The following is a 12,850-nucleotide window of genomic DNA, read 5'->3' as shown; positions in this document are numbered from 1 at the left end:
TATTTATTTTAGTTCTTTCACAGATCACAAATTATGCAATAATGCATCAGAAAAAGAGCGGTGTCAGTTGTTGAGCAGTTTCACATGTAATTGGCTTTTCTATAGAAAAGTCGTAATGATCGACGAAACATTTGTTGATCCAGCTCACCTACGAAATGTTAGGTGCATAGCAGTGGAATTCATAATCGTGCTTGTCAGAAATAGTCAGATGCTGCAATTTAAGCTGTGCTCTTAGGATCCTGCCTAACTAAAAAGTCGGAAAAAGCATAAAATTTGACGACCAATGTTACACATGAAATCTTAGTTTTCTTGTTCTAACTGTACGGTATGTGTATCATATTAATTTAAACCTATATGTTTTCGTGTTCGCGCTACTTAAGTGATGTGTTCTGTTAGCTGACTACATCACGTCCCATGCTCTGAAAATTTCTGTTGTCATTGGCTGGCGAGAGCTATGATTGGCTGACAAAAACGCTTCGCGATCTCTGTCAATGGTTTGGACGCTACCATACTGTAATTGGTGAGATTCGTATTTGTACTTCCGTAGTACGAAAATACACAGTCTACATGTTGCCGCATGTCAAAAGATCTTTCCAAAGCGCGTTGTTTTTTGCTGGCTTTCGTTTCCTAAAGTGCGGGGAAGTTCAACGACGGCATAAAAAGCCTTTACCATTCAAAGGATTGATAAGTTTCCAGCTCTGAGGGAAAGTATATTGTCATTTAACATGGAAAAAATGTGCTTCTACGCGCGGTATATTGTATATTTTCACTCGGGAAAAAGTGTGTTATTACCTGGGAAGAAGTGTATTTTTGAAAGTGAAATCCGAGAATATTTTTTTTCTTGTTCGCTAATACACTCTGAAACAATAAAGGTATGATATAACAAGCTGCGACATGGTCGCGAATAAAACAGTGACGCGAATATATAGTAAATTTCCTTTCCTTCACGTCTATGGTCACAGCACCACATTTCGAAAGCTTCTATTCTCTTCTTGTCTAAACTATTTATCGTCCATGTTTCACTTCCATACATGGCTACACTCCATACAAATACTTTCAGAAACGACTTCCTGACACTTAAATCTATACTCGATGTTAACAAATTTCTCTTCTTCAGAAACGCTTTCCTTGCCATTGCCAGCCTACATTTTATATCCTCTCTACTTCGACCATCATCAGTTATTTTGCTCCCCAAATAGCAAAACTCCTTTACTACTTTAATTGTCTCATTCCCTCATCTAATTCCCTCAGCATCACCCGACTTAATTCGACTACATTCCATTATCCTTGTTTTGCTTTTGTTGATGTTCATCTTATACTCTCCTTTCATGACACTGTCCATTCCATTCAACTACTCTTCCAAGTCCTTTGCCGTCTCTGACAGAATTACAATGTCATCGGCGAACCTCGAAGTTTTTATTTCTTCTCCATGGATTTTAATACCTACTCCGAATTTTTCTTTTGTTTCCTTAACTGCCTGCTCAATATACAGTTTGAATAACATCGGGGAGAGGCTACAACCCTGTCTCACTCCCTTCCCAACCACTGCTTCCCTTTCGTGCCCCTCGACTCTTATGACTGCCATCTGGTTTCTGTACAAATTGTAAATAGCCTTTCGCTCTCTGTATTTTACCCCTGCCACCTTCAGAATTTGAAAGAGAGTATTCCAGTCAACATTGTCAAAAGCTTTCTCTAAGTCTACAAATGCTAGAAACGTAGATTTGCCTTTCCTTAATCTTCCTTCCAAGATAAGTCGTAAGGTCAGTATTGCCTCACGTGTTCCAACATTTCTACGGAATCCAAACTGATCATCCCCGAGGTCGGCTTCTATCAGTTTTTCCATTCGTCTGTAAAGAATTCGTGTTAGTATTTTGCAGCTGTGACTTATTAAACTGATAGTTCGATAATTTTCACATCTGTCAACAACTGCTTTCTTTGGGATTGGAATTATTGTATTCTTCTTGAAGTATGAGGGAATTTCACCTGTCTCATACATCTTGCTCACCAGATGGTAGAGTTTTGTCAGGACTGGCTCTCCCAAGGCTGTCAGTAATTCTAATGGAATGTTTTCTATTCCGAGGGCCTTGTTTAGACTCAGGTCTTTCAGTGCTCTGTCAAACTCTTCACGCAGTATCATATCTCCCATTTCATCTTCATCCTCTTCCATTTCCATAATGTTGTCCTCAAGTACATCGCCCTTGTATAGACCCTCTATATACTCCTTCTACCTTTCTGCTTTCCCTTCTTTGCTTAGAACTGGTTTTCCATTTGAGCTCTTGATATTCATACAATAGTTCTCTTTTCTCCAAACGTCTCCTTAATTTTCCTGTAGGCAGTATCTATCTTACCCCTAGTGGGATAAGCCTCTACATCTTTACATTTATCCTCTAGCCATGTCTGCTTAGCCATTTTGCACTTCCTGTCGATCTCATTTTTGAGACGTTTGTATTCCTTTATGCCTGCTTCATTTACTGCGTTTTTATATTTTCTCCTTTCATCAATTAAATTCAATATTTCTTCTGTTACCCAAGGGCTTCTACTAGCCCTCGTCATTTTACCTGTTTCTCTGCTGCCTTCACTATTTCATCCCTCAAAGGTACCCATTCTTCTTCTACTGTATTTCTTTCCCCCATTCCTGTCAATTGTTCCCTTATGCTCTCCCTGAAACTCTGTACAACCTCTGGTTTAATCAGTTTGTCCAGGTCCCATCTCCTTAAATTCCCACCTTTCTGCACTTTCTTCAGTTTTAATCTACAGTTCATAACCAATAGATTGTGGTCAGAGTCCACATCTGCCCTTGGAAATGTCTTACAATTTAAAACCTGGTTCCTAAATCTCTGTCTTACCATTATATAATCTATCTGATACCTTTTAGTAACTCCAAGGTTCTTCCATGTGTACAACCTTCTTTCATGATTCTTGAACCATGTAGGACATGTTCTGAGGCATCAAGGGATCACCAATTTAGTATTTGAGGGCAGCGCGGAGGGTAAAAATCGTAGAGGGGGACCAAGAGATGAATACACTAAGCAGATTCAGAAGGATGTAGGCTGCAGTAGGTACTGGGAGATGAAGAGGCTTGCACAGGGTGGAGTAGCATGGAGAGCTGCATCAAAGCAGTCTCAGGGCTGAAGACCACAACAACAACAACAGCAATGGTCACAGATTTTTTGTCATCAGACTACCTGTTTCAGTCTGCGGAAAATTATGGGAAAAACACAAATACACTAGCAGATTGTCTACAGCTTAAAACAATAAAATAGAACATAATGAAAAGTACTACTGACATAATTACGCATTTGTGTGCTTTAAATATGAAGAGGCATTCCTGTTTTATAAAAAGATGTTCTAATACATTGGAGTCATAGTGGCGTCGTCAAATGTACATAAATAACAAAAATGTTCAAATGTGTGTGAAATCTTACGGGACAACTGCCAAGGTGATCAGTCCCTAAGCTTACACACTACTTAACCTAAATTATCCTAAGGACAAACACGCACACCCATGCCCGAGGGAGGACTCGAACGTCCGCCGGGACGAGCCACACAGTCCATGACTGCAGCTCCTAAGACCGCTCGGCTAATCCCGCGCGGCTATAAATAACAACATATGCCGGAATCATCTTGTCAGCAGCGCTACTGATCAAAACAAATTAGTGCAGTAGCCACAAAATGTTCGTGTTGCAAGTTCGCCAGATGTCACTGCTGTAGGCATATACATATTCTTCAGTGATTAATTGTACAATGAAAAATAAAGGTGGATACAATCAGTGAAGTCTGTAATAGGCCTTTAAGGTGTAAGAGGTATTACAGTAATAAAAAGCGATGAAATAAAATTCTATAAAAGATTGTTAAAAAGGACAAAAAAATTGTAAAACAAATAGCTAAAGAAGCACAGTGAAGGCAGACAGGCTGCCGCACACGATCAGCGCCCTCTGTTAGCGCCGACGCCAGAATTACGCGTAGGCGGGAGGTGGTTGGAGGGACGTGACCGCCAGCGTTCCCTTCGTACCCTGCGGCACGCCGTTTCAAGAAAACAATAAAACCCCATACCTGTGCACGATCAAGATTATCTACTTAATGAAGTATATAATACAAACAGTGAAGGAAAAAGAAAACACTATAGAGCTATGCGCACAACCTAAGAAAACGAAGTAAGTATGTGAGGCACTCTATACGAGGTGAGACTATTAGCAAACTGTACAGGGTGATTCAAAAAGAATACCACAACTTTAGGAATTTAAAACTCTGCAACGACAAAAGGCAGAGCTAAGCACTATACGTCGGCGAATTAAGGGAGCTATAAAGTTTCATTTAGTTGTACATTTGTTCGCTTGAGGCGCTGTTGACTAGGCGTCAGCGTCAGTTGATGCTAAGATGGCGACCGCTCAACAGAAAGCATTTTGTGTTATTGAGTACGGCAGAAGTCAATCGACGACAGTTTTTCAGCGTGCATTTCGAACGAAGTATGGTGTTAAACCTCCTGATAGGTGGTGTATTGAACGTTGGTATAAACAGTTTACAGAGAATGGGTGTTTGTGCAAAGGGAAAAGTTCTGGACGGCCGAGAACGAGTGATGAAAATGTAGCACGCATCCAGAAAGCATTTGTTCGCAGCCCAGGAAAATCGACTCGCAGAGCTAGCAGAGAGCTGCAAATTCCACAATCAACTGTATGGAGAGTCCTACGAAAAAGGTTAGTTATGAAACATTATCGTCTGAAATTGGTTCAAGCATTGTCTGCAGCTGATAAGATTAAAAGAATCGATTTCTGTGATTTTATCCTTGCTCAAATGGAAACAGATGAATCTTTCGTTTCAAAGATTGTGTTTAGTGATGAAGCAACTTTCCACACTAACGGGAAGTCACAATGTATATGGGGCACTGAGAATCCGCGGGAAACAACTCAGTATGAACGTGACTCGCCTAAGGTGAACGTTTTCTGTGCCATTTCAGCCAATAAAGTTTTTGGTCCCTTTTTCTTCTAAGGTGCTACTGTAACTGGACTACAGTATCTGGAGATGTTAGAGAATTGGCTGTTCCCTCAGCTCGAACAAGAAGCACAACAATTCATATTTCAGCAGGATGGAGCGCCACCACATTGGCACTTATGTCCGTAACTACCTGAACGTCAACTACCCGAGGCGATGGATCGGCCGCCAGGCAGCCCGTGACAGAGCACTTCATCACTGGCCTCCAAGAAGCCCTGATCTTACCCCCTGCGATTTTTTCTTATGGGGGTATGTTAAGGATATGGTGTTTCGGCCACCTCTCCCAGCCACCATTGATGATTTGAAACGAGAAATAACAGCAGCTATCCAAACTGTTACGCCTGATATGTGACAGAGAGTGTGAAACGAGTTGGAGTATCGGGTTGATATTGCTCGTGTGTCTGGAGGGGGCCATATTAAACATCTCTGAACTTGTTTTTGAGTGAAAAAAAAACCTTTTTAAATACTCTTTGTAATGATGTATAAGAGAAGGTTATATTATGTTTCTTTCATTAAATACACATTTTTAAAGTTGTGGTATTCTTTTTGAATCAACCTGTATAAAACAGAGGCGTTCAGTGGTTGAAGTAGAACATTGTCAAACAATCCGCTAGTGTATTTTTTGTTTCTTTCTGTATTTTGCTGCAGATCTGATGATGGTCATTATAGACCGATACTCGTAGTCTGATAACAAAAAATTTGTAACCATAGACATGAAGTAACTTTCTTTTCCATATGCAGTCGGTGTTTTTATCTAAACCTAACGGCGAAACAAAAAAAATGCTACGTGAGCGCATGGACGTGCATATGAATTTCCCACTACGTCTGCTGTGCGACTGTTAACAGCTGGCGTGAGCGTGGTGGAAGCTTCTGGCTGGCGAAAGACAACCGGGTTATCGACATTTAATATTAACACGTTTGAAAGGATTTAAAAGTAACTTCACGTTTTTGATTTTTGACCGGTTTTAGAGCGCAATACTCCTGCGTTCACGACAGTCAGATGCCGGCCGGGGTGGCCGAGCGGTTCTAGGCGCTACAGTCTGGAACCGTGCGACCGCTACGGTCGCAGGTTCGAATCCTGCCTCGGGCATGGATGTGTATGATGTCCTCGGGTTTGTTAGGTTTCAGTAGTTCTAAGTTCTAGGGGACTGATGACCTCAGATATTAAGTCCCATAGTGCTCAGAGCCATTTGAACAGCCAGATAAGATCGTAGCAAAGTACTAAATCATGGGCATACCGCTCTACTCTGAAACTGACACCGAACTGGCGCCGTGTTATGGAGCACGGGAAACTGCGAACGGATCTCGTGTGATGTTGAAAACTGAAATCCGTGGGGAGGAGTTGTAAACATGCAGATGATAGTGTTCGGCGATGGGTAAAGAGATTTAAAGCGTCAGGAAGTGCAGAAAGTGAGCTCCATGATCTGCCACGTTCGGAGCGTCCTGTTACAGCCAATGCTCCCGATTTGGTGCACTGCGCAGATTCGTGCAGACTGGCGCATCACAATTCGAAAATTGGCGCTACATCTAGCAGTGAGCGTTGAAAGTGTGTGTAAGTGCGTGTGCAGTGAATGAAACTCTTGCATTTGCAACGGTGTGCTCGAAATGGGTTCCACGAATGCCCACAAAGTGTCCTAAGATTCAAAGAAAAGCCATTTCACCCGAACTGTTGGAGCTGTTAGAGGCCACGTAGGACGTATTTTGATTATGTCGAAAGCGAAATTCGTGCAGTGGAAACGTGGCTACGAGTACAGGACAAGATCTTTCACCAGTCCCCTAGACTTAGAACTACTCAAACCTAACTAACCTAAGGACATCATACACGTCCATGCCCGAGGCAGGATCCGAACCTGCGACCGTAGCTGCAGCGCGGTTCCGAACTGAAGCGCCTAGAACCGCACGGCCAAAAGCGCTGGCGAATATTTTAGTGTTGTTGTACTCAGAGGAGCCATGTATAGTGAAGTCTCAAAACTGTTAAGCCATTCGCCGCTATTCTTATTCCAGACGAAAATGCCAAATGTTCTGAAACTGATGTGTTCAATTCGCGATTTTTTTCTCGTATTTCCAGTCAATGTAAAACACTACCAATAACGTGAATATAGGAAGTAGTTGCATACATCTGAACGTGAGGTGCCCGACAGCAAAATATTATGTAAAAGTATGATACAAACTAAATTGTTTTTCCAAATTCGCACTGTTTTTTCCCCTCAACAACAAAAACGCATTTGAATTTATCGAACGAATATTTACACACTTCCTGCGGAAAATGGTCCAACAAATTTAAATAATAGAATTCAGTTAAGTACATAGTAGGTACCAGCACCTATTATACAGTGGTAATATTAGTATGTCAGAAGATTAAGAAACATAGTTTTTCAATAGTTTAGCGTTATATTTTGTAAGAATTTGCCTTTTGTTTCCTCTACATTTTTTCAATTCCAAAAAACTAATAATACTTTTAAACCATGCGTCCTGCTATACCTTTGTAGGCACACACACACACACACACACACACACACACACACACACACACACACACACACACACACACTGTGGTGTGCTAGCTAATGTTGTCAGCAGTTGATATCGATCGACGTCATATGCTTTCTATCCCTTCAGCTACTCCCATCTGCCAACTATGTGCCCCGATAGCTGAGTGGTGCCGGCACGGTAGCTCAGCGTGTTCGGTCAGAGAGCTGGTTGGCCTCTGTAATAAAAAAACTGAGAGAAAGGACCAACAGCGAACTTCAATGGATGTCATGTGACGACCGCAACGACTTAACACAACGATCAACAACGAACAAAATGCAAAACAAAGAAAAAAGTGGTCAGCGTGACGGATTGCCGTCCTACGGGCCAGGGTTCGATTCCCGGCCGGGTCGGGGATTTTATCCGCTTAGGGACTGGGTGTTGTGTTATCGTCGTCATCATTTCATCCCTATCCGGCGCGAATGTAATATGACCTGCACCAAGGCGGCCGGACCTGCCCCGTAAGGGGCCTCCCGGCCAATGACGCCAAACGCTCATTTCCATTTCCATCTGCTAGCTCACAGAGTGTCGTCTTTTGAGAGAACACCACGGACTGACTTTAAGTTTTGTTCGTACTTACAAGACTGGAAGATCATCCATAGCACAAAACTTTCCTACAGCAGTGAGAGACAGTTCTCAAAATCGCAGCGCTGCTTTGGGAAACTGATCGTCCAATCCGAGGATTAGTCTGCCGTTTCCACACGTTAGGAATGCGCGTATTGAGATGTCCACACACGATGCCGATTTCCTCGTGCGCAATCCCAGGCGCACGAGAATGAAAGCGCTCGCGGAAAAATCAGCGGAAAGGACGCATATACACACGGGCGTCTTCGTGTCAACACGTTGCCCAGCTGCCCAAGCAATCTGCTGTGGAGCTCCTTCTTTGGAGTTCGTGCTGCGTTTATTGAGATTAAAAATCGTCAGAAAAAGGAAAGACAAAAGCTACTGTGTGTGAAAAGTACCAAATAACAGAGGTACGAGAACCACGTTTATTTGCAAATTTCCAGCGAAATGTTGCATATTCTGCTTGGGAAACTGCAACGATACGACTGATAAGTAACATTTCGTTAGCGGGTAACCGGCGACTTATATAGCAGTTTGAACTATTTATTTCGCATTTCAAAACAACGCATTTCAGTTAATTATTACTGAAATGAAGAATACTTCGTGTCCACACGAAGGCATTTGTGTTTTCAACTTGGAGCATAAATGCCCAACAGAGCACTCACGCATGCCAGCATAATTACCTCGAAATGGCGGCCGTTCATAAGGGCGCTTTGCTTCCCGGGATCGGTGGGAATCTATTGCGCTTCTCAACAGTCGATTGGCAGCTGCGGCCCATGTTTGTTTCATTGTATAGTTTGTTGATGCTGTGCTGTGAAGCGATTTATGTGCACTAACGTCAGTTGCCTCCAAAGGAAGCACGCTTAAAGTTATAGATGATTAAAAACAAAGAAAAATCGTTTGGAATGTCAACTTCGAAGATTGGGTAAAAATTTGAGCGTCAGATATTAAAGTGTCTCCGGTCATATTACTGTAAAGAATGCAATACCGTAAGTTTCGAAGTAGGAGAACAGAGAAGAGTAAGCCAGAAACTTTTGAAAGATGTACGTGAAAACTGGACGCTTATTCATGCTATGGCGACATAACAGCGTAGCTGAGGAACTTTACATATGAACAAAAGAAATAATACGGTATGTTAGCTCCTCCACGAAGTGAATCCACTGACGATGCAAAAAAAAAAAAATACAAAACTGAGGAACTCTTACCTCCGTTATGGCATTCCCAAAGCTGCCGAGTCCGAGGATGTTAATTCGCGCATAAAATAGTATCTTTTATGATCAAAGTTGTGTAAACCAGTTTTAATTTAAAATAAAATACAAATGACGGATTGAATGTTAATTAATTTTCACATAAAGACTTTTAAGTCAGCCTTAACGCTGCTGTTTCCCAAGCAGAAAATCTAAATTCTCGCTGTGATCTCTTTCTAAAATTTGCAAACAATACGTTGGCGCCACTTGGTAGTTCTCGTACCTATGTTAGTTACATACTTCTTTACCTACAGTCACTTTTACTTTTTCTGTTTCCTTGCCATCATAATAAACGCAACACAAGCTCCCAAGCAAAGAAGGGTACGCATGGTAGACTACTTGCACAATGCGGCAACATTTTGACACGAGAACACCAATGTATACATGCATTCTTTGTACAAATGTCTCTGCGTGCCCTTTTATTCCCGTGCGTCTGAGATTGCACACAAGGAAACAGGTAGGCTATCGTGTGGACATCCGTCAAGGGAGATTCTTGGTCGCCGTGTGAATAGTATTTAATTTTCAATGAATACTTCTATCTTATTTTATAAAAAAAATGTTTACAGAACTTTAACCATAAAATAACATGTATCGGTTAACAATTTCGGACTCGAGACACTCTGGAATGTCACAGATCCCAGAATCCACCAGAACGAGAGCCGTATTTCCAATTTTGTGTTTTGTGCTTCATGAATGCCCTTCGTTTCAATTTCTGTTAGTTTGTTGAGAAGCTGCACATGTCGCATCTGTTCTCTTTTTTTTTCCTGAGATGTCAGATTCTTCAGTTGTTCCATTAAGTCTCCTTAGCATGTGCGCCCACAGTTTTCATATACACCTTTCATAGTTTTGTGGACTGCTTCTTCTCTATTTTTCTACTTCGATACTTATTCTTCACAGTAATACAATCGGTGACGTTTTCTCTAGTACTTGCCGCACAGGGCATAACATCTGAAATTTTTATTCAAATAATCTTCACAAACGACACTCCATGTGACGTTTCTCTGTTTGTAATAATTACAAATCGGATTACATGCATCATAAAAACCTTAAAATATGCATGAAAACTCGAGATATATCGCACGCCGAGAGGTACACTCAAAAACTCCGTATTATTTTATTTCAGAAACAACGTAAATTATGAATTTTTTGAGCAGCATTAACTTTTAATGAATACTATTGGACCAAAGCATCATTTACCAATTATTTTACATTTTGCTACTATTGTAAACATAAACGACCAAGTACTGTTCCAAATGTTCGGTAGTAAGATTGTGTCGTCGTTCACGCAAAACATTTTTATAAGCAGAAAAGGATCGTTCTACATCAGCTGAGGTAAGTGGGCAGTATTTGAATTTGGGTGCTATGTTGGCACTTATTGTTTCTGGTATAAGTTCACCCGCCCCATTAATAAATTTATCAATTTCGCAGAAGGGTTCAAAGCCTGGGTTATTGTTTAAAATGTTTTCAAACTTTTATTTAAGTTTTCTTGAGAATACCTCCGGCAACGAGGAGTACAGTAGAATAATTTTACTCATTGACTGAATAGATTCATTTAGCGCCAAACCTGGAGTTTCAAGCTTATTAATACTTACCGGTACATGGGAAGAAAGAATGCTAATCACAGCAGTGTATTTTTTAATACCGGAATCATTAAAATCTCCCTTGCATTGCAAACTGCCAAAGCCTCTGCACTATCGAAGTCGTTTACTATCCATCTAATGGCCTCGAAATGTTCATTGTAAAACAACACAGCTTCGCTCACGTAGCCGCGCGGTCTTGGGCGTCTTGTCACGGTCCGCGTCGGAGGTTAGAGTCCTCTCTCGGGCATGGATGTGTGTGTCGTCCTTAGTGTAAGTTAGTTTGTTAGATTAGTGTGTAAGCTTAGGAACCGATGACCTCAGCAGTTTGGTCCCATAAGGCCTTAACACAAATTTCCAAAATTTCGACCCACGTACCCCAACGAGTTGCCACTGGTTCGGGAGGTAAACGCACATTTGCTAGTTTTTCTTTATAGGTCTTGGTGCGATCAGTAGCCTTTAGAAACATTTCCTTTGTGGATGAAATCAGTTTATTTACATTCACAAACTTGGAACGTACTTCTTCAGCAACGCGATGTAATCCATGAGCAAATCACGTCACATGAATCAAACTGGGATAAAATACTCGGTGGACTTGTCCTGCTTCGATCATATAGGGTGAAGCATCTGAAATAAACACCAACACCCTTTCATCTACAGAAGATTCTGGAAATATTTTTGTAATACGCTCATTCACAAATCTGGCGATCGTAGAATGATGTACTTTTTCAAGTTCTTTGCAGGCCGCTAGATAGTAAGGAGGAGGCTCTTCTTTTAAAGCACCAACAATTAAATTTGCAATGTAACGGCCACAAATGTCTGTAGTTTCGTCAACTGCAATCCAGATAATGCTGTCCTTGGGTTCATTGCTTATTTCTGCAGAAAATTTACGTAAATTGTCGGTATGTAATAATCTATAAATAGTGACATGGTTTGAAACTTCCTGGCAGATTAAAACCGTGTGCCGGATCGAGACTCGAACTCGGGACATTTGCCTTTCGCGGGCAAGTGCTCTACCAACTGAGCTACACAAGCACGACTCACGCCCCGTCTTCACAACTTTCAGGAGTGCTAGTTCTGCAAGTTTCGCAGTAGAGCTTCTGTAAAGTTTGGAAGGTAGGAGACGAGGTACTGGCAGAAGTAAAAGCTGTGAGGACGGGGCGTGCGTCGTGTTTGGGTAGCTCAGTTAATAGATCACTTGCCCGTGAAAGGCAAAGGTCCCGAGTTCGAGTCTCGGTCCGGCACACAGTTTTAATCTGCCAGGAAGTTTCATATCAGCACACACTCTGCTGCAGAGTGAAAATATCATTCTAGTGCCACGGTTTCTTTGGCGTCAACAGGCATATTATCAACACACTACACAAAGAAACTCTCACGGGCTTCAGCTGCCTGTCGCCTGCAAGAGATTCCCACCGATCCCGGGAAGCAGTGCGCTTTTACGCGCGACTTCCTTTTCGAGGAAATTACACATGAGAAGTCCCCTTCTCCTGGGTCCCTGACAGCTCACGTATTTATCGCTAGTAAAGATATTTCAGACGGCTGACACGTATAATGTGTGTGTGTTTCCGTACTGCAGGTTCCACGCAGACCGCGGCAGCGCCGGCGCAGAAGTCGAAGCCGGACAAACCGGAGCGCAAGTTCAACAGCCGCGAGCTGATCGAGAAGCAGCGCAACTGGACGTCGCACTTCTCCAGGGCGTCCGCCACATCGCGCACAGGCCGCGCCGCCGCCCCCGCCCCCGCACACAGCCCCACCCCCACCCCGGGCGGCGGCGGCACGCGCTCCGTCACCCCCACGTCACCGCCGCCGCGCTCGCCTGCGGGCACGCCCGTCGAGAAGCAGGAGCGTGAGGCCCAGGAGAAGGACACCGCCACCGCCGCCGCCGTCGCCTCAGAGCCACCCCCACGGTGTGCGTCTGCCGCCTCCACTGCCAGGTACGCCGAG

General features: G+C 42.7%; 1 protein-coding gene across 1 annotated transcript in view; it reads left to right on the top strand.

The window, feature by feature from the left end:
- The window catches only part of LOC124606464, a 183,695-nt gene that overhangs the window by 10,642 nt on the left and 160,203 nt on the right, over nucleotides 1-12,850 (top strand). Inside the window, exons 3-4 of the mRNA XM_047138446.1 lie at nucleotides 12,494-12,646; nucleotides 12,704-12,840. Coding sequence (XP_046994402.1) covers nucleotides 12,494-12,646; nucleotides 12,704-12,840 — 290 coding nt within the window. The remainder of the gene's footprint in view (nucleotides 1-12,493; nucleotides 12,647-12,703; nucleotides 12,841-12,850) is intronic.

Source organism: Schistocerca americana, chromosome 3 (assembly GCF_021461395.2).
Source record: "Schistocerca americana isolate TAMUIC-IGC-003095 chromosome 3, iqSchAmer2.1, whole genome shotgun sequence".
NCBI classification, from domain to species: Eukaryota; Metazoa; Arthropoda; class Insecta; order Orthoptera; family Acrididae; genus Schistocerca; species Schistocerca americana.
Note: the sequence above shows the minus strand (reverse complement) of the source record. Positions and strands in the feature narration are given on the sequence as shown.